The sequence below is a fragment of the Rosa rugosa genome, chromosome 2 (assembly GCF_958449725.1).
Source record: "Rosa rugosa chromosome 2, drRosRugo1.1, whole genome shotgun sequence".
Taxonomy (NCBI): domain Eukaryota; kingdom Viridiplantae; phylum Streptophyta; class Magnoliopsida; order Rosales; family Rosaceae; genus Rosa; species Rosa rugosa.
Window position 1 is genome coordinate 40,452,682 of NC_084821.1, and position 20,771 is coordinate 40,473,452.

The window sequence follows — 20,771 nt, forward strand, 5'->3', positions numbered from 1 at the left end:
ATTATTACTTGTGATGGCATCTACCATGCTTAATTATTTCTGGATTAAAAAAGGGATAAGCATCTCTTAATAATTAATTGCAGAAAACGCTAATCAAGAAGTTAGGCATGAGAATCATGCCTAATAAAGAAATAAACCATCACAATTTGATTTGACACTGTCTGATATATAACAGAAGAAGCATGCTTGTAATTTCACCGATAAGCCATTGCAATCCAAACTCACCTGTAATTTGCTCATGGAACTACAATGCCCTTCCTTCCAAGTCATGTTTACTTTCTTGGTCCTTGTGATTGTGGTACTGAAAATAGGGAGGAGAGGCCAAAACAACAACTCCTCTGCTTCAAATCTACCACCAGGGCCATGGAAGCTACCAATTATTGGAAACATACACCAGCTAGTTGGCACTCTACCCCATCGTGGACTCAGAGACTTGGCCAAGCAACATGGACCGCTTATGCATCTGAGGCTCGGAGAAGTTTCCACCGTAGTTGTTTCATCAGCAGAGTTGGCCAAAGAGGTGATGAAAACCCATGATATTATCTTTGCTTCAAGGCCTCAGGTCCTAGCTTCAAGAATCTTATCATATGGTTCTACAAATATTGCATTTGCTCCATATGGTAATTACTGGAGAAGATTACGAAAAATTTGCATGCAGGAGCTCTTAAGTGCAAAGCGGGTTCAATCTTACCGGCCTATTAGGGAAAAAGAGGTACTGAATCTCATCGGATGGATTGGTGCAAGAGCAGAATCACCTATTAATCTTACTCAGAAAGTTTTATCTTCCACATATAGCATCACTTCACAAGCAGCCTTTGGCAATCAATGCAGCGATCAAGAAAATTTCTTATATGTGGTGAAGCAAGCTATCAAAGAAGCATCAGGCTTCAATGTGGCAGATGCTTTTCCATCTTTCAAATTACTTCATATCATAAGTGGAGTGCAGCCTAAACTTGAGAGGTTGCAGAAACAAGCTGACAGAATAATGGAAAACATCATCAAAGAACATATACAAGCTACCACAACAACGAAAAGTGATGAGGCTGAAGTAGAGGAAGATCTGGTAGATGTTCTCCTAAAATTTCATGACCAAGGTGGTGGCCATGAGTTTTGTTTAACGACTGACAACATCAAAGCAGTGATCTTGGTAAGTATAGACACACACACACACACACACAGATGCACATACTGAAGATATCTTGCTTTAATAATTCAAATTTTCACCTTTTTATTCTCTAATTCAACAACTATAATATCAAGGGTTGTCTGATATACTATAATTATTAACTTTTTATTATTATTAAAGATCCATTCAGGAATAGAAAAAGTGATAATGCCTGTAAGAATGGTCGACACTGAGAGTAAAGTACCCAATCCTCAAAAGATATATGTATCCCCTATTGTAAATGATAGAATATGAAAGAGAGTTGAAATCTTTTTTTTATAATCAGACATGGTCACATGGAATAAGAAAGAGAAAGACCATATAGAACAGTGAATATAAGAAATCCAATAAACTTGGAAAGCTACAAATTAAGAAGCTAGAAAAGAGACAACAATCCAGAACTATAAGAAACTAAACAATAGCTGCTCTCTAATTGAAAATTTAGCAAAAGACAGAGTATTCCTAAACTTTGAAGAAATTGAATCTCATAAAAAACACCAGAATCAAAGCCTCTCCGAAATATTACCCAGCTCCTAACATTTAGCACAATATTTGGGCTATGCTCTTCTGAACTGACCCTGTCTATCATGACAGAGGGATCCTACGTACGGCTCATAATATGATATGCAGTACTATTTCCCAAGGATTCACAACTAGCATCCTATGACATCAATATGTACCAGTAACACAAGCTTGACATATTGTCAAACCAGTGCTTAGGCACAGACTATCCAATGAAAACCCAAAGTCAGGACCAAAACATTTGGTAGAAGAAGAAAAGGGAATGGTTAATATCTATAACTTGTTAATCTGGTTACTTGGGTTGAGGAATATAAAAACGGAGGTCTCAATGTACATACTATGATACTAGTAGCATATATCTTGCTACAAATAAAGAAGGTATAGACTGGGCCAAAAACTGATTTTAGACCAACTACCATGTCCTCTGAGGAAGAGACTGGTGACCTAGCAGCACATTCCTATATAATGTTTTTTTTTTCTTTAACTGAGTTTGTTTTGACAGGTTTCCTTTTCATTATTTAGAACTGTAAGCAATTCAAACTGGATATTAGTCTTTTATCAATTAACAAAATTAATTATTTTCAGGATATTTTTACTGCTGGGAGTGAGACATCAGCTACAACTGTAGATTGGACAATGTCAGAAATGATAAAACATCCGAGAATTCTGAAAAGGGCACAGGATGAGGTGAGGGAAGTGTTCATCAAACAGGCATTAGAGAGATGAAATATTTAAAGTTAGTTATTCAAGAGACAATGAGGTTACACCCTGTCGCTCCGCTGTTACTTCCTAGAGAATGTGGAGAGAGGTGTGAAATTGATGGATATGAAATACCTGTCAAAACCAAGGTAATTGTGAATGCTTGGGCAATCGGAAGAGATCCCAATTACTGGACTGAGCCCGAGACCTTTTATCCAGAGAGATTCCTTGATAGCTCTATTGACTACCAAGGAACAAACTTTGATTATATCCCATTTGGTGCTGGAAGAAGAATATGCCCTGGCATATTATATGGTCTGGCTAATGTTGAGCTCCCACTAGCTTTGTTGTTATATCATTTTGATTGGAAGCTCCCCAATGGAACAAAGAATGAAGACTTGGACATGACTGAGGACTTTGGCGCTGTAGTCCACAGAAAAGAAGATCTGCATTTAATTCCCACTCCATATCATCCTCCTCCAACTGATGCAAATTCAAAAATAGAAATAAGTTAATCAAGTGTTCATTTTGTTTTTCCTTGTGAATGCAATTGTACTTTGTTTGTTTATGTCAAGTGATGTTATCAGAAGTTCAGAACTATCCAAAGCCTAGTTGCAAAATAACAATCAAACACTTTGCCTTGATAACAGCTGCGATTCTTGAGAACCATACGCATTATCATAATGAGCAAATTGGAAGAAACACAAACATTATAGCTACAGACTACTGAATCAAGAATTTCATTAAAGCTGAATATTGCTCATTCAAACTGAATATATTACCCAGCTCCTAAAATTTAGCACAATATTTGGGTTATGCTCTCCTAAACTGACATTGTCTATCATGATAGAGGGATCTTACGGCTCATAATATGATATGCAGTACTAGTCCCTCTTACGGCTCGATCATAATATGATATGCAGTACTAGTTCCCAAGGCTTCACAATTAGCATCCTATGACACCAATATGTACCAGTAACAAAAGCTTGACATATTGTCAAACCAGTGCTTAGGCACAGATTATCCAATGAAAACCCAAAGTCAGGACCGAAACATTTGCTACCTGCTGAAAGTGAATGGTTAATATCTATGACTTGTCAATCTGCTTACTTGGGTTGAGGAATACAAAAACGGATGTCTCAATGTACATACTAGTAGCATATATCTTGCTAGAAATGAAGGAGGCATAGAGTGGGCCAAAAATTGATTTACTAATCAGCAGCTACCATGTCCTCTGAGGAAGAGACTCTGGTGACCTAGCAGCACATTACTATATAATGGTTTTTTCTTTAACTGAGTTTGTTTTGACTGTTTTAGGAAAACTGAAATTGGGAGAGTATTTTCATTGATAATAGGGGTCTCTTTATATAGAGGATTACAAAGCATTGAATATGAGTCTTACAAGAAAACATAATCGTACAATGATCAGGATATCGACGAAGATATCTGTAAGACTAACTCTATTACAATAAGGACAAGTCACTAGAGTTTGGGCCAGACACACAAATTAGATGTCCTTAAACACTCCCCCTTGTGTCGCCCAAACGCGGTGCTCCTCTCGTTGCCTCGTCAAAAACCTTGCCGAGTAACAAAAACTCAGTGGGACAAAAATAACCTCGGTCGAAGGAGAAAAAGAGTACAACACACCCTTCACGTTTCGAGACCATACACGTAGACATCTCCCCCTAATGTCTGCATCTCTCCCTGATGACTACGATCATGGGAGTTCGGATAACTTCCGCAAATGATGCTACCAAAATGTTTCTCGAAAGTGGAATTTAGGCAATGACTTAGTGACCAAGTCTGTCACATCGTTCTCAAATAGAACCTAGTTCACTTTGATCTTGAGGAGAGTTTGTTGTTGCTGATGATGCTTGTTGTTGTCGCTTTTGATGTAGCCTTGCTTCATTTGCTTAAAGCAGTAGTCTTATCCTCATAAATGTTCGTAGGCTCATCTTGTGGTAGACTTCAAACCACAATTGCTTCGAACATGCGTAATTATGGATCCAATCCATATACATTCAAGAACCACTTCGTGAAGAGCACTAATCTCTACATGATTCAAAGATATAGTGACTAGGGTCTGTTCTGTAGACCCCAAGATATCGCGGTCTTATCCATGGTGAACACTTAACCAGTTTGGGAATGACCTTTGTGTGGGTCAGAAAGATACCCAGCATCAGCAAAACCTTCTAAAACACTAATGTCGTTTTGGGATGGGGATAAAGGACGCAAGCCAGTGTTGGCGGCGTTCCTAGTGTGTGATGGTGATGCAGAACAGATGGCAACTAAATTTGAAGAGCAGTTAGATCGTGTTAAAGGAGGAAAACGAAAAGTGACTAGTAGACGCGAAACAGCTTCTCGGAGTCCGATTGGGACGCACCATACCTTTCCGGAAAGGGAATCGCGCCAGAAATCAAACTCGTCGCTTTGCCACGACGTGTGTCCTTTTTCGGGCTTTCGGGGTCGTTTAGGGCCTCAAAAATGCGTTTTTCTATTTTTACCCGTTTTGGTTTTCCTAGTTATTTTCGGGTTGTTTTCGTTTTTACCCATGGGCTTTAGGGTTTCATTGTTAGTCGCCCTAGGGTTTATTTTCTCTTATTTAAGCCGTCTTAAGCGACGGCAAACCTATCTATTATCTTTTATCAATAAATTTGAGATTATTCTCTTTTTATCTCTGGTGGACTCCAGAATCTTTGCTTAGGTTTATTGCTGGTAAACCTAGTTTATCAATCCGATCATTCCGTCTGCGTCAGGTGGTATCAGAGCAGGTCTTCCCTGTCTCTCCTATTTACCTTGGTAGCAATGGGGGAAGTTACAAAAGCAGATATCGAAGCTCTTACAACAGCGTTTACCGCTGCCATCAATTCCTTGAATAACCAGATCGGAGATATTCGTGGATTGTTGGGTGAGAGGAACAACAACAACAACAACAATAATCGGCATAGAGGCGGGGAAGGAGGCCAGCGAGTTAGGGCTCCGCGTGGCGACGTTGTTGTTAATACTTCAGATGAGGAGTCTGAAGAAGAAATTGTGCAACATGAACAACAGGTGCAAGCTGACCAGGATTACAAAGTCAAGGCCGAAATTCCTTTCTTTTCGGGCAACTTGGGTGTAGAAGATTACCTGGATTGGCAGCTCCAGGTGGACAGATTCTTTGAAATTATGGAAGTGCCTGAACACAAGCAGGTTAAGCATGTTGCATGGAGGTTGAAGAGTACTGCTGCAGTATGGTGGGATAAGTTGCAGAACACTCGAAAGAAGCAGAGGAAGCAAGGTGTTAGAACATGGCGAAGAATGAAGCAGCTGATGATGGAGAGATTCTTGCCAGATGATTATGAGCAGATTTTATACAGGTTGTATATTGAATGTGTCCAGGGAACTAGGCCAGTGGCTGATTACACGGCTGAGTTCTTACGCTATTCAGAGCGTAATGAACTAGGGGAAACTGAAGGCCAGAAGGTAGCTCGTTATGTCAGTGGGCTGAAGCCTTCCATTCAAGAGAAAATTGGGTTACAAACTGTTCATACTATGGCCGAAGCTTCAAACCTAGCATTGAAGGCAGAGTTGTTAGAGAAGCCTTCACGAGCTTCTTCTTTCCAGAGATATAGTTACCAAAGGAGCACAGATTTGGTAAACTCCTCAACTGACAAGAGTAAAACCACACTGCAGAGATCAGAAAACGCTTTTAGGGCTTCCAATCCTCCTTTTAAAGGGGCTGGCAGTTCTAACAGTTCTAGTGGTGTTCAAACCAGGGCACCGAACCAAAGGCTTAATAATCCTTACGCTAGACCTACAACAGATGTCTGTTATCGATGCAACAAGCCTGGGCATAGATCTAATGTGTGTCCTGAGAGGAGACAAACTGCCCTTATAGATGATTATGATGAGGATGAAGAAGAAGTTGGGAGAGATGGTGATTATGATGGGGCTGAGTTTGCGGAGGAGGAGTCTCCTGAAAAGGTTAATATTGTGTTGCAGCGGGTCTTATTATGTCCTAAAGAAGATGGGCAGCGACGCAATATTTTCAGGTCATTTTGTTCCATCAATAACAAAGTGTGCAATTTAATTGTGGATAATGGGAGCTGTGAAAACTTTGTAGCCAAGAAGCTGGTGGATTACTTGCAGTTACCTACGCAGCCTCATGAAGCACCTTATTCTCTTGGTTGGGTCAAGAAAGGTCCACAAGTTCGAGTTACTGATTCCTGCAAAGTACCGGTATCCATTGGTAAGCATTATAAAGATGAAGTTCTATGTGATATTATTGATATGGATGCTTGTCATATTTTATTTGGACGACCTTGGCAATATGATGTGGATGTGATTTATAAAGGCAAAGATAATGTGATGATGTTTATGTGGAATAGTCATAAAATTGCTATGGCTCCTGTGTGTCAATTTGAGAAATCTGATGGAAAGAAAGGGGAGAGTTTCCTGACCTTGTCTAGCAGTGAATTTGAGATGGAGAGGGCCTTTAAAGAATCTGAAGTTTTCTGTCCAGTGGTGATAAAGGGGTTGTTGGCTGCAGAAAAGGAAGATGTGGTAATCCCTAAGGAAGTGCAGAATATGTTGGGAGAGTTTGAAGAGTTGATTTCAGATGAGTTGCCCAATGAACTACCACCTATGAGAGACATTCAACATCAGATTGATTTGGTCCCTGGAGCTAGTTTGCCAAATCTGCCACATTACCGAATGAGTCCTAAGGAGAATGAGATTTTGAGGGAGCAGATTGAAGACTTATTGAAAAAAGGGTTCATTCGTGAGAGTATGAGTCCTTGTGCAGTTCCAGTCCTTCTTATTCCTAAGAAGGGCAATCAATGGCGGATGTGTGTTGATAGCAGGGCCATAAATAAGATAACTGTGAAGTACAGGTTTCCTATTCCTCGTTTGGAGGACATGCTTGATGAGCTGGAGGGTTCCAAAGTGTTTACCAAGATAGATCTTCGAAGTGGTTACCACCAGATTCGAATCAAACCAGGAGATGAGTGGAAGACAGCTTTTAAGAGCAAGGATGGTTTGTTCGAGTGGATGGTTATGCCATTCGGGTTGTCTAATGCACCCAGCACTTTTATGAGGCTTATGAACCAGGTTCTTCGTCCTTTTATTGGTTCCTTTGTCGTAGTGTATTTTGATGACATATTGATCTATAGCAGGACCAAAGAAGAACATCTGGTACAGTTGAAACAGGTTTTGAGAGCTTTACAGGAAAATAAACTGTACATTAACCTGAAGAAGTGTACTTTCTGTACCAACAAGCTGCTATTTCTGGGATTTGTGGTTGGAGAAGAAGGCATTCAGGTTGATGAAGAGAAGGTGCGAGCAATAAGAGAATGGCCAGCTCCAAAAACAGTTTCTGAGGTGCGGAGCTTCCATGGTTTAGCTACCTTCTACAGGAGGTTTGTGAAGAATTTTAGTACTATTACTGCCCCTATTACTGAATGTTTAAAGAAAGGCAAATTCCAGTGGGGAGATGAACAAGAGAAGAGTTTTGCCTTAATCAAGGAGAAACTTTGCACTGCACCAGTTCTTGCTCTTCCTAATTTTGACAAGGTCTTTGAGGTTGAATGTGATGCTAGTGGTGTGGGAGTAGGTGCTGTGTTGTCACAGGAGAAGAAACCAGTAGCATTCTTTAGTGAAAAGCTGAGTGAAGCTCGTCAGAAGTGGAGTACTTATGACCAAGAATTTTATGCAGTGTTCCGGGCATTGAGACAATGGGAGCACTACCTGATTCAGAGGGAGTTTGTACTGTTCACTGATCATCAAGCCTTGAAGTACCTTAATAGCCAGAAAACTGTGAATAAGATGCATGCAAGGTGGGTGAGTTTTCTGCAGAAATTCCCTTTTGTGATTCAGCATAAATCTGGTACTCTTAATCGGGTTGCAGATGCTTTGAGTAGGAGGGCTTCCTTGCTGGTCACTTTAGCTCAGGAGATTGTGGGGTTTGAGCTCTTGAAGGAGTTATATGAGGAAGATACTGATTTTAAGGAGATCTGGACCAAGTGCAGTAGCAATAATGCAGTTGCAGATTTTTATGTGAACGACGGATATTTATTCAAAGGCAATCGGCTATGTATTCCTAGTTCTTCTTTGAGGGAGAAACTGATCAGAGATCTGCATGGAGGGGGATTGAGTGGACACTTGGGCCGAGACAAAACTATTGCTAGCCTTGAGGAGAGGTATTTCTGGCCACAGTTGAAAAAGGATGCAGGAACTATCGTGAGGAAGTGCTACACCTGCCAGGTTTCTAAGGGTCAGTCCCAAAACACAGGACTTTATCTTCCTTTACCTGTTCCTGATGATATTTGGCAGGATCTTGCTATGGATTTTGTGCTGGGATTACCCCGTACCCAAAGAGGTGTGGATTCTGTGTTTGTGGTAGTTGACAGGTTCTCCAAGATGGCGCACTTTATTGCTTGTAAGAAGACTGCTGATGCGTCCAATATAGCCAAATTGTTCTTCAGGGAGGTGGTCCGTTTGCATGGAGTGCCCAAGTCCATCACCTCTGATAGAGACACGAAATTCCTTAGTCATTTTTGGCTTACGTTGTGGAGGATGTTTGGAACAGCCTTAAACCGTAGCAGCACAGCTCATCCTCAAACTGATGGACAGACAGAGGTCACTAATAGAACTTTGGGTAACATGGTTCGGAGTGTTTGTGGAGATAGACCCAAGCAGTGGGATTATGCTTTGCCACAGGTGGAGTTTGCTTATAATAGTGCTGTGCATAGTGCAACAGGGAAGTCCCCATTCTCCTTAGTTTATACTGCTGTTCCTCGACATGTGGTGGATTTGGTACAGCTTCCTAAAGTTCCTGGTGTTAGTGTTGCTGCTGAGAGCATGGCTAAGGATGTGCAGTTTGTTAGAGAATCAGTTAAGGCCAAGCTGGAACAAACTAATGCAAAGTATAAAGCTGCAGCTGACAAGCATAGGCGAGTTAAAGTGTTCCAGGAAGGTGATGACGTGATGGTGTTTCTGAGGAAGGAGAGATTTCCTGTTGGTACCTATAACAAGCTGAAGCCCAGAAAATATGGTCCTTTTAAAGTGGTGAAGAAGATCAATGATAATGCTTATGTTGTTGCACTTCCAGATTCGATGGGCATCTCTAACACTTTCAATGTTGCTGATCTGCATGAGTTTCGTGAAGATGAGGCTCTTTATCCTGAAGAGAACTCGGGGTCGAGTTCTTCGGAAGTGGAGGAGACTGATGCAGAACAGATGGCAACTAAATTTGAAGAGCAGTTAGATCGTGTTAAAGGAGGAAAACGAAAAGTGACTAGTAGACGCGAAACAGCTTCTCGGAGTCCGATTGGGACGCACCATACCTTTCCGGAAAGGGAATCGCGCCAGAAATCAAACTCGTCGTTTTGCCACGACGTGTGTCCTTTTTCGGGCTTTCGGGGTCGTTTAGGGCCTCAAAAATGCGTTTTTCTATTTTTACCCGTTTTGGTTTTCCTAGTTATTTTCGGGTTGTTTTCGTTTTTACCCATGGGCTTTAGGGTTTCATTGTTAGTCGCCCTAGGGTTTATTTTCTCTTATTTAAGCCGCCTTAAGCGACGGCAAACCTATCTATTATCTTTTATCAATAAATTTGAGATTATTCTCTTTTTATCTCTGGTGGACTCCAGAATCTTTGCTTAGGTTTATTGCTGGTAAACCTAGTTTATCAATCCGATCATTCCGTCTGCGTCAGATGGGTTCGAATCCATCATTTCTTTGTAGGGATAGAGCATGCTCATATCAATTGTACATCTCAAGTATCGAAAGATATCTTTTACACCAATCCAATGGCGTCACATTGGCGCAGAGCTATATCAAGCTAACAAGTTCACTGCAAATGAGATGTCCGGTATTGTGCATTGAGCTATGTACAATAATGCGCCTATTGTACTCAAGTAGGGCACTTCTGCCTCTAGCACATCTTCGTCATCATCCTTCGGACGAAGAGGATCCTTTTAGGATCAAAACTACGGACGATCATGGGGGTGCTTGATGGCTTGACCTTGTCATAATGCCTAAGCATCAACACGGTGCTTAAGTTCCAAACAAAACTGTGTTCTCCCAAAATCCTTCATCTCAAACTAAGATTTCAAGTATTCAGCGGTTTCCCTTAACTCCTTAAGGGCTTCCAATGAAGATCATGCCACCAACATGAACAGCGATAGAATCCGGAACTTGTCATAGAAACGCGCGGGCATTTACATATCTCTTCCCAATCAAGTAGTCACTTAGTGAGCGCTTCAACCTCATTGCAAACGCGCTCTGTGGTCTAGGGCCACTTGACTTGGGTGAATGAAGTTCACCAAGAACCTTCATGTATATTCTGTATCTAGAGCTCTATAAAGATACGTAGTGACTACATTTGTAAGCTGCATGTTCAGTTATTCAAAAAACACCAAACGGACAGGGTAGTGGAGTGCAATGACATCCATTACGAGGGAATATGTCTCCTCGTAGTCGATTCCAGGGCGTTTGTGAGAAGCCTTATGCCATAAGGCAAGATTACCATCTCTTTTTCTCATCACGCTTTCTAACGAAGACCCATTAGTCAACAGGTTTTATGTTAGGAGGTGTTGGCAGCACTGGCTCTAAAAACCTTCCTCTTCGTTAGAGAATCCAACTTAACCTGGATCGTATCTTTCCATTTAGGCTAAATTTCTCTATGTTGGCATCATCCATCAACGGAGCGTGGTTCGATATCATCAGACTCAACAAACTCATGCGCTATGAAATGCGCAAATACATCATCAATCATGATGGATTTTTTATCCGACGTCTCATGTACACTAGTGTAATTTTCAGAGAGCTCTATATTCTCAGGAGTAGGTTATGAAGTTGAGGCGTCCCCCAACAATAACTTTAATTTGGAACATTCTCATGAGACGAATTTTGAGTATCGATGATTAAAGGATTGGATTGTGCCCAAGTATCGTTCGAACCCACGGGCCTCCCACGCATCTTAGTTGGGGACATGGCCTGTAACTCCAGAGTGCCACTCTCTATAGAGTTGATACCATGCCTAGCTACCTCCGTGTAGGGTGGCGCATCTCGTCGTGGGAATCGCATTATTCCCACGACAAGATTACCAAACCAGAAGCAATTAGTAATAGTAATCAACATGCCAAAACAGAAGGGTTTTGTATAACAACAACCTCATTGACTTTCATCAAACACCTGATGTGCATTAGTTGGCAGAGTATACAACTCATGCAATATACAAAAGTGTTTTGTATAACAACAACCTCATTGAAGACTCTACATGTGTTTTTTAGTCAAGAGCTAAAGTAGTTAATATTTCTTTGGTCATGTACTGCATAGTGCACTACTAGAAAAACAGGTACTTCCACACGGATGGATTCTGTGTGAATACATTGAAATACACACGGAAATCTGTGTGTATAGGTAGTTTCACACAGTACAGTCACGGATTCAGAATTTGTATGTGTTGCGAGCGTTGCTAAATCACTTTCACACGGAAAGCTCGTCTGTGTGAACTATATTAGGTGGGTCCCGTATGAATCCCAATTATATTAACTTCCAAATTTACAAACATTTGAATTTTTGTAATTTCCTGATTATTCAAATATTAGATATTTATTTTTAGGTCCTCCATTTATTTTCATGTTGTTTTAGGTCCTTCATTAAAGTTTTGCAAATCTGGAGATCTTTCCTTCATCAGTCTTCATTGAGATTTTGCAAATCTGGGAATTTTTCCAGGGGTGGATCCAGGATTCCAAGTTCGGTGGGGCTTGGACTTCTTAACAAAGTGAAGGAAGAAAAAAATAGGCCGGCCTAGTTTGAGCTTTTTTGGAGAACTGTGTAGCAGCTGCTTGTGCACCAGCTATGGCTGCATTGAGACTCGAAGATCTTCCCGCTTCAGATGTTCTAGATTGATCAACATTTGCAGATATAGACCCCGGCTTCAAGGAAAATGGATCTTGTGGATTTGGAAGTGGAAATTTAAGCGGGAGAGGAACTTCAACCGGGGTGAGACCTCTAATAGCAGCTTCATATATCTGAAACATGTAAATAAGTTAGGTCCAGTACAAAATAAGCACCCAGAAACATAGAGGGAGCAAATTTTTGCACACAATATGCACCTTCTTTTCCAAGTCGAACGGCATTAATAGTTTCTGCATTAACCAAAACTAGAACAAACACAGTTTATCCTTCAAATCAAACAGTAGCCATATAGTTTATCCTTCAAGTTACACACTTGAGGCAGCTCGCAAAGCCAAGACATATCGGTCTGTGCTTCTAGCCTCACCTGTATATGTAACCAAACAGTCCAATGTTAGTCAGCACACTTTTGGCACCCCTGAAATCATTAGCTTACTACATTAAGAAATTTAATGGCTTCACTAAGTAATTATACCCACCCCTTCAGGGCTTCAGGTACCATCTCCCAACCAGCTAACTCTTCGCATCTAACACATCCATACAAAGCTACAAACTGCAATTGAAGAAGAAATCAACATTAAATGGAAATCAAGTTATCAAATCCATATCTAACTACCCAATCAGTATCATTACCTCAATTAAAATCAACATCAAGTTATCAAGATAAAAAATTCAAAAGGAAATTGAACCCATTTCTAATTACCCAATCACTCAATCAGTATCATTACCTTAATTAAAATCAAGATCAACATCAAAAGGAAATCAAAGCCATTTGAAATTGAACCCATCAGAAACTCAGAAGAGAAGAAGAGGAGGACTGGAGAAGCCGAGGAGGAGAAGAAGACGGAGAGGGGTTGCCGGTTGCAGCCTTGCAGGTTGCTCGCTGTGTTCCGTGTTCCGGACTCGGAAGTGCTCCAAGTCTCCAACCCCGAGTTCGGCGGTGGCCGGTGGGGCTTGAAAGGCTGGAGGCGGAGCTCGGAGACCGGAGATCGGTTGCCTTCTTGCTTCTCTATCGGACTCGAGCAGGGTGAGGATGTCGCCCTCCCGGACAGGACCCTTGACGTTTCTCATGATGAACCGGTTCTGGTCGTCGAGAAACTTGACTCAGACTTGGGTCACCTGACCTCTAGATCCGGTCCGGCCCATCACCTTCACCACCAGGGTGTGCTTCACAGTCGATTCCATGCTCAGATTTGGGAGCTCGAGACGAGGATCTAGAGGAGGAGGAGGCGTGTCACGCCCCGAATTTTAAATACAATTAAAAATCCGAAACATGAATTAATACAACTCACATAAATACAACCTGAATTTTTTTCTCAAAACAACCACACCTCACATCACTCGATATTACATAAACCAAATCTCAAATTTGTTTATTACAGCACACTCTCACCAAATTATATTGTAAGGCTCAAATGAGCATAACTCACCTCACAATTACAATTGCTGTAAAACTAAAACAAATTCTCTAACCCGCACGATCACCGTCCTGATTCTCCTGACCTGCAGGATTACCCGCTACACCGTTTGAATAGTGTACCGGGATTGCAACAATACAAACCCGGTAAGCTTTTTGCAAAGCTCGTATGAGTAAATGAAAGGATTGCACGATTTAAAGTAACACAATCAACTCAAGCACATTTTAATTTTGTTTTGCATAAGAATTGAAGTGTACAACATCACTTCAAGCATCAATCAACTCACATCTCATCATGACTACTCAATAATAAACAACTTCTTACTCAATATATACTCACAGGCTTATGATTTATTTATATAAATCATCCCATGCAGTATATTATACTTATAGGCTTATGATTAATTATATTAATCACCCCATTCAGTATATCATACTTACAGGCTTATGATTAATTATATTAATCACCCCATTCAGTATGTCATGTCATACCCAAGGGCATATGATAACTCGTTTATCCCCCAAGCAGTATGACGGCAGACAGACTAGAGCTCTAACTGTATCGTAAAGTGTCACCTGGGCCAAGGTTCACCTTACGAATGACTGCTTTTCTCAATTCACTCGACTCCTCATTTAATTCATCTCAACGACTCAACTATCGCACTTTACTCAATTACCCATTATCATAGACAACACAACATCTAAGATAAATCACATATTCCAAGGGTAATGCTCAAAATATAACTCAGTAAATCACACCATCCAATATATATTCCACGTAAATATATATATACGTAGTCACCCACACAAGAGTGACCACTAATACCAACTATAGTTCACATGCAATAAAATCTAGAAATTCATTTTTATAGTTTAAATACATTTTACTTACCTATGGACCGTAGTCGATCAAGTCCATATAATTTAAAACAAATATTTATTTTAGTAAAACAATTTCCACAATTTCTCAATTAAATAAAATCACCGAATTTCGGTTCGTGAATGAACCATGTGCGATTTACTCACCTCGATATTCCCGCTGCGTCTTCAATTCAACACAATACACACCGAAATCGTTCACCCAAGGGAGACCGTCAATCACCTAATCACACATGACCTTAACTTAGCCAATAGCTCAAAAACATACTCAAACGACAATCCAACGGTCGGATCGAAATTAAATGATGATCCAACGGTCGGATCCTCACGGATCGCCTTTAGGATCACCCCCCAAAAATCATCACGAAGATCCAACGGTCAGATCTTCCTGAATCGTCCTTACTAACATCTTCACAAATTTATACAAAAATCCGACGGACGGATTCTCACGAATCGCCTCCCTAATCACCGTTTTGCATTTATACGAAGATCCAACGGTCGGATCTTCGCCCATGACCACACAAAGCCACTGGGACAGTCATAAGATCATCGTATTAAAACTACAAGTCCATCTGACGGTCCTAACTTCACATATCACAAATCTAACGATCGAAATCGATCGAAACTTAAAAATTCATAACTTCATCATACGATATCCAAAAATTATGAATTATATATGCAAACGATCGTATCGACACGTAGAACACAAAAATGGACAGAAACTGTCCTTGGGGTGTCCGGAGGTCGCCGGAAACCACCATCACAATGGCGGCACCGCCACCCATCCAAAGTCAAAATTAGACAAAACTCCCAACATCAAAGTCCTTCAACTCAACTCCAATTTCACTTTTCATAACTACACCAAAGTCAGATTATAAGCCAAAAAGTAGAATTTTACCTCGCAAGTTTTGAAACCCGAAGAACCCTAGTTTCCCAATCTTCAAAATTCGATCACCCCGGATCAAATCGCTGCAAGCCTTCTTGGGGATAGCTTCTACTTCCTCTGGGCTAGAAAAGCCCTCAAAGAACTCGAGCTATAGTGGCCGGAGCTGGGAGAACCAAGGTGGCGAAGGAAGACGATTTCCAGCTCGGCTGTGCGGCTTCTCGGTCTTCTAGCGGCCACCACGATGGTTATCTCAAGTCGATGTCTTCTGGAAAGTTGTAGAAAACTTCACGGTGAGAAAAATTGCTTTTGGAATCAGGTCGATCGGAGGCCTGTAGAGGAAGATATGGCCAGACAAAGTAGAGCCCAGAAAAAGTGGGGAAGAGCGATTTCGTCTCCGACGAGGCTCTCTTCTCGACCTTGTAGAGCCTCATACAGCTCGTATTTCACTTCGATTTCTTCTACAAACTCGTAAAGGGGGTCGAGACCAGAAAAACCCACTTTGTTTCACATCAATCGGTGGCCGGATGAGGAAGAACGAAGGTGACGAAGGGAGGGGGTCGCGGCTGGGCTCGGGAGAGAAATGGGGAGAAATTTCTGGAGTTCCAGAAATTCTGTCCTCATTTGCAATATTCGGATTTTTTTTCATATTTATAGAAAATCCCAATTTTCAAATATTCGTAACTTATTCATACGAACTCCGAATATTACGTTCCATATGTCCACGAACTCGTATCGACGCGCTCTACAACTTTCATGAAGGAAGTTTTCCCAATTTCCCAATGTATAAAAAGTCAACTCCTTTGACCCCCCTAAAACGTTCAGTTTTCAAAATAAAATCGTTCGAACTAATTCCACACTCCTCTAAGCTTCGTACTCGTGTCCACGACCACGAAATCATTTCCAAAACGTCATCGGAAATTAACTTGAATTTTTCGGGTATTACAATCCACCCTCCTTAAAGAAATTTCGTCCCGAAATTTAAGCGCAAGTTAATTGCTCTCGATTACGGTTAACCTAACCATCGAATCTCCATCCTTTCCAAAGCTGTAGTAATCTACAAAGCCACAGCCCTTTGTATAAAAATACATTCCTAAGGCCACAAATTCTTTCATCACAAAAGTAAACTCACACAAAATCACCACATGGATCCTCACATAGATCTTCACATAGATCATCTCATAGATCATCACATAGATCTTCACATAGATCATCATCCTGTACTGGCATACAAGCACAGTAAACATTCTCACAAAGCGTTTCGCTACTCAATTAGCATCACGGTAAATCTCTATAGTAAAACTTAAGCATGCACTATTCTACACAACAATAGAGATGCATCACTCAAAACAAATCATCCCCAAAAGCATGCCAATAAAATCTGACACCCAGTGATGATGACTTGGGCTTGCTCAATCCTTGGGCTAAGCATCAGGGCTGGCCAATTGGGCCGAAGAAACCGAACCATCCACATTTCGAACCGGCCCGAACCAATTTGGGTTTAACATTTGGGCCTACCATTTGGGCCGAACAATTGGGCTTAACATTTGGGCCTACCATTCGGGCCGAACAATTGGGCTTACTATTTGTGCCTACCAATCGGCCGAACAATTGGGCTTACTATTTGGGCCTACAAATCGGCCGAACAATTGGGCTTACTATTCGGGCCTACTATTCGGCCCACAACTTTTTAGCTCGGCTACGGTATGAAATTGTACATACCGTATATACGTATACATACCGTACAGACCGTATATACGTATGCATACCATACAACTGTATATACTTATGCATACCGTACAGACCGTATATACTTATGTATACCGTACATACCGTATATACGTCCGTATATCAAGCATATACGAGATCCAAAAATATTTGTAAGAGGTAAGGTTCGAACTCCCGACCTCGAACACGAAGGTTTTGCTCCCAACCACTGAAGCAAGAGCTGCCTTCATTAATATATGCTCACGTGTTATATTTATTATGTCATAAGTGACATAAATAAAATAACGGGGAAGACAAGGTTCGAAACCTCAACCTGCCGCACGAAACCTTTGTCCCCCAACCACTGGAGCACAAGCTGTGCTTAATATAATGTGTACAAATGTTATACTTATTATGTCATAAGCGAACATAATAAAAATAAACGAGAGGCAAGGTTCGAACCTCTGACCTCTTGTACAAGAGCCTTGCTCTTCAACCACTAGAGCACCAGCTGCTCTCGTTACTATCCATGCAACTTCTTTCATTTATTCTATCATAAGCGATAGAATAACAACAAACTGTCGGTACACTCCACGTGCCACGACACGTCTCTTCCGTGATTTACGGAAAGCAAATCACTTTCTGCTAAAGCTGTCTGCCACAGCGTCTCGAGGTTCGGCCTGTCCCCTTACACGCTCAACACGCGCCAACAGCTTTTCCGGGTTTCGGGGCGACTTTAATCCAACGCGTAGAATGAATCACAGGAATCGTCCATCCAACGGTGGAGATCTGCTCACCTCGCTCTATAAATAGGTGCATTCTGGAGAAAAACTGTTCACACCAAAGAAAAGAAATTTTCCCCAGCCATTCTCTCTCAAACTCTTCAGCCTTCCTCTCGAAACTCAAATCCTTTCTTCATCAATTTCAATCCTTCTCCTCCCGATCTTCTCTTCCATCTGGTAGATTCAATCTCTTCTTTTCTCTGAACTTTCAGATCTCCAACCCACCATCATCATCCTTAATCCCTTTAACAACAACTCCTTCAAACACCCGACAACTTTACTCTTCGATCTTCACATCCCCTCAACCCATCACCATGGAACCACGAACTCTGCAACTGATGGAGCTACAAACCCAGCAACAAATCGAGGATGGAGGAAACAACCAAGCAGCCGGGAGTAGTGCCAACACAGATTTCTGGCGAAGCCGTGCCAGGTGGGTTCCTACTCCAGATCAAATAAGGATCCTCAGGGATCTTTACTACGACAAGGGAGTTAAGACCCCAACTACAGAGCAGATTCACGAGATCTGTCTCCAGCTGCAACAGTATGGACAGGTTGAGGGCAAGAACATTTATTTTTGGTTCCAGAATGTCAGGGCTCGAGAGAAGCAGATGAAGAGGTGCAATCAGGCTGCTCAAGTGCCCATGGGAACTAGTTCTCCTGGTACTGGTGGATCCATTGATCTCAATTTTGGGTCCACTGGTTCTACTGGTGCTGGTGGATCCATCGACATCAATTTTGGGCCAGCTGGTGGATCCATTGACATCAATTTTGGGTCCACTAGTTCTACTGGTGCTGGTGGATCCATTGATCTCAATTTTGGTTCCACTGCTTCTACTGGTAATGAAGGATTTATTTACTTAAATTTTGTTTCATAATCTTCCTCACCCTTCAATACTAATACCAGTACAACTCTTTTGGCACAACAGGAGGACAATCTTCCATGGAACAACGAGGAGGAGTTCGCCAGGAGTTTGAAACTCTTCCTCTGTTCCCCGTGCACGGCGAGGACGTCTATGGTAACCCGAAGACTACTTCCGAGGAAGGTAGCGCATATGATTACTATTTCGGTGGCGCAGGCGGTTACAACCGTGGATCTCCAGTTTCTCTTGAGCTCAGCCTCAACCCATCCGGAGCTACTGATTAGGCTTAGTATAGCGTAGTTCCAATTTCCTTTTTGTAATATTAAATCAATAAGATGGTGTGCATGTTCTCTTTTCTTTTTGTTTAACCAACAACAACACCAAGGATCGAACCTTGGTCACCCAATACTATTTTCAAAACCATAAACAACTCTACTGCACACATCTTTCATAATGATGCAATAAAAACAATCACTCAAAAAGAATCCAACAATCAATTAAGTCGCATCGAGGTCTAGCTAGTATCCTCTGAGTCAAACCAAACACAAACAATTTCATCGATAGGATTAGGGATTTATAAAGCTAAACACATCCTGAGTTAGCTAGGAAAAACCCACGTCTTTAGAGTTACTCTTACAAATCTTATAAAATCTCAACCATTTCCTCTATTAATTGCTCCATTAAACTTACCACAATTCATACCCTATGAATTTACGATTTAGAAACCGAATCAAACTCCATATCGCATAGTAATTCACTTGAACCACTATGGATACCCAACAATGTCACTACAATCAATACCCAAAATTGCACTTAACCATTTCTCCTAAAATCCATCACCACAGAAACACACCCTCATCTAATAACATTTACAGAGAGTTGACTCTAAATCTCCCCATTATTTACCGACCAAGATCAAACTCCATTTCAAAACTTTAAGTGTCCCGCCTACTTAAACTTAAAACACAAACAACCTCAAATTCACTTCAGTCCAACTCCATACTACGATCCAAAACTTAAGAAAACTAGTTCACAAAATCAATTTCCTTCACTTAAATAAAACTATGTCCACAAGTCATAGTCAGGTCAACAGACCAAGGTGTCCAAACGGAGAATTTCCAATCTAGTTGTCTTTGTGAAACGCAAAATATCAATCAAAATGATGCTCGCAACATCAACCACGTATACAAAACATGTTCCTCGGATCTCGATTTAAATTTAGAAATACTAAAACTACCACTAGTCCCACTTCAAATAGCCCTTAAGATTTTAGGTACTCGGAGAGAACTCAAATATATAGTCGTTCGTCTCAATCACTCAAACACGAGATCAAACTCCGTTCTCGCACCTCAAACTCTGCTCAACAACTTACAAGCACATGGAAGAATTAACCACAATAATTTCTTCCCTAACCGCAACACTACTCACAACTCCACATGAGTCTAGAATCTATTCAGATGCATCTGTATGTCCAACTTAAGAAGGCAAAATTACTATCAATTAATACTCGTATCCACATCAGATACGAGCATAGGTCCACACCATGCCTTCAACCAAACACTTCTACATACAAAAGGAAACTCATTTCCATAAACAATCCTCACTGACTCATCAGAGTTAAATCCGGAGGTTTCCATTCCTCAAAGATTACAACCTGCGGAAACTAAACTTATTCTAATACGAACTTAGAAGACAACTCTACCGTCCTACTGACATACACGCTGTCTAGACCCCATACTAAGACATACCCAATGATTATACCAGTACCGAAGAGTATACGATGGGGATCCGCTGCAGACGGGCCATCACTCGGGGAGTACTGATTATCACCAAATATGTACCTTACGCTCTGATACCAAACTGTCACGCCCCGAATTTTAAATACAATTAAAAATCCGAAACATGAATTAATACAACTCACATAAATACAACCTGAATTTTTTTCTCAAAACAACCA

At 41.1% G+C, this 20,771-nt stretch overlaps 1 protein-coding gene, 1 long non-coding RNA gene and 1 pseudogene across 2 annotated transcripts; 2 read left to right on the forward strand and 1 right to left on the reverse strand.

Moving 5' to 3' along the window:
• The first annotated feature begins 180 nt into the window (after positions 1-180).
• Positions 181-3,019, forward strand: LOC133733129 (cytochrome P450 71D11-like; annotated as a pseudogene).
• An 11,422-nt stretch (positions 3,020-14,441) lies between these two features.
• Positions 14,442-17,059, reverse strand: LOC133734112 (uncharacterized). Its single transcript, XR_009858084.1, has 2 exons — positions 15,478-17,059; positions 14,442-14,802 (listed from the first exon to the last, which is right to left on the reverse strand). It is a non-coding gene; the product is annotated as an uncharacterized LOC133734112 (long non-coding RNA).
• A 270-nt stretch (positions 17,060-17,329) lies between these two features.
• Positions 17,330-19,851, forward strand: LOC133734754 (protein WUSCHEL-like). Its single transcript, XM_062162367.1, has 2 exons — positions 17,330-18,791; positions 18,881-19,851. The coding sequence occupies exons 1-2, from the start codon at positions 18,266-18,268 to the stop codon at positions 19,096-19,098; spliced, it is 744 nt and encodes a 247-aa protein (XP_062018351.1). The 5' UTR covers positions 17,330-18,265; the 3' UTR covers positions 19,099-19,851.
• Positions 19,852-20,771: the final 920 nt, after the last annotated feature.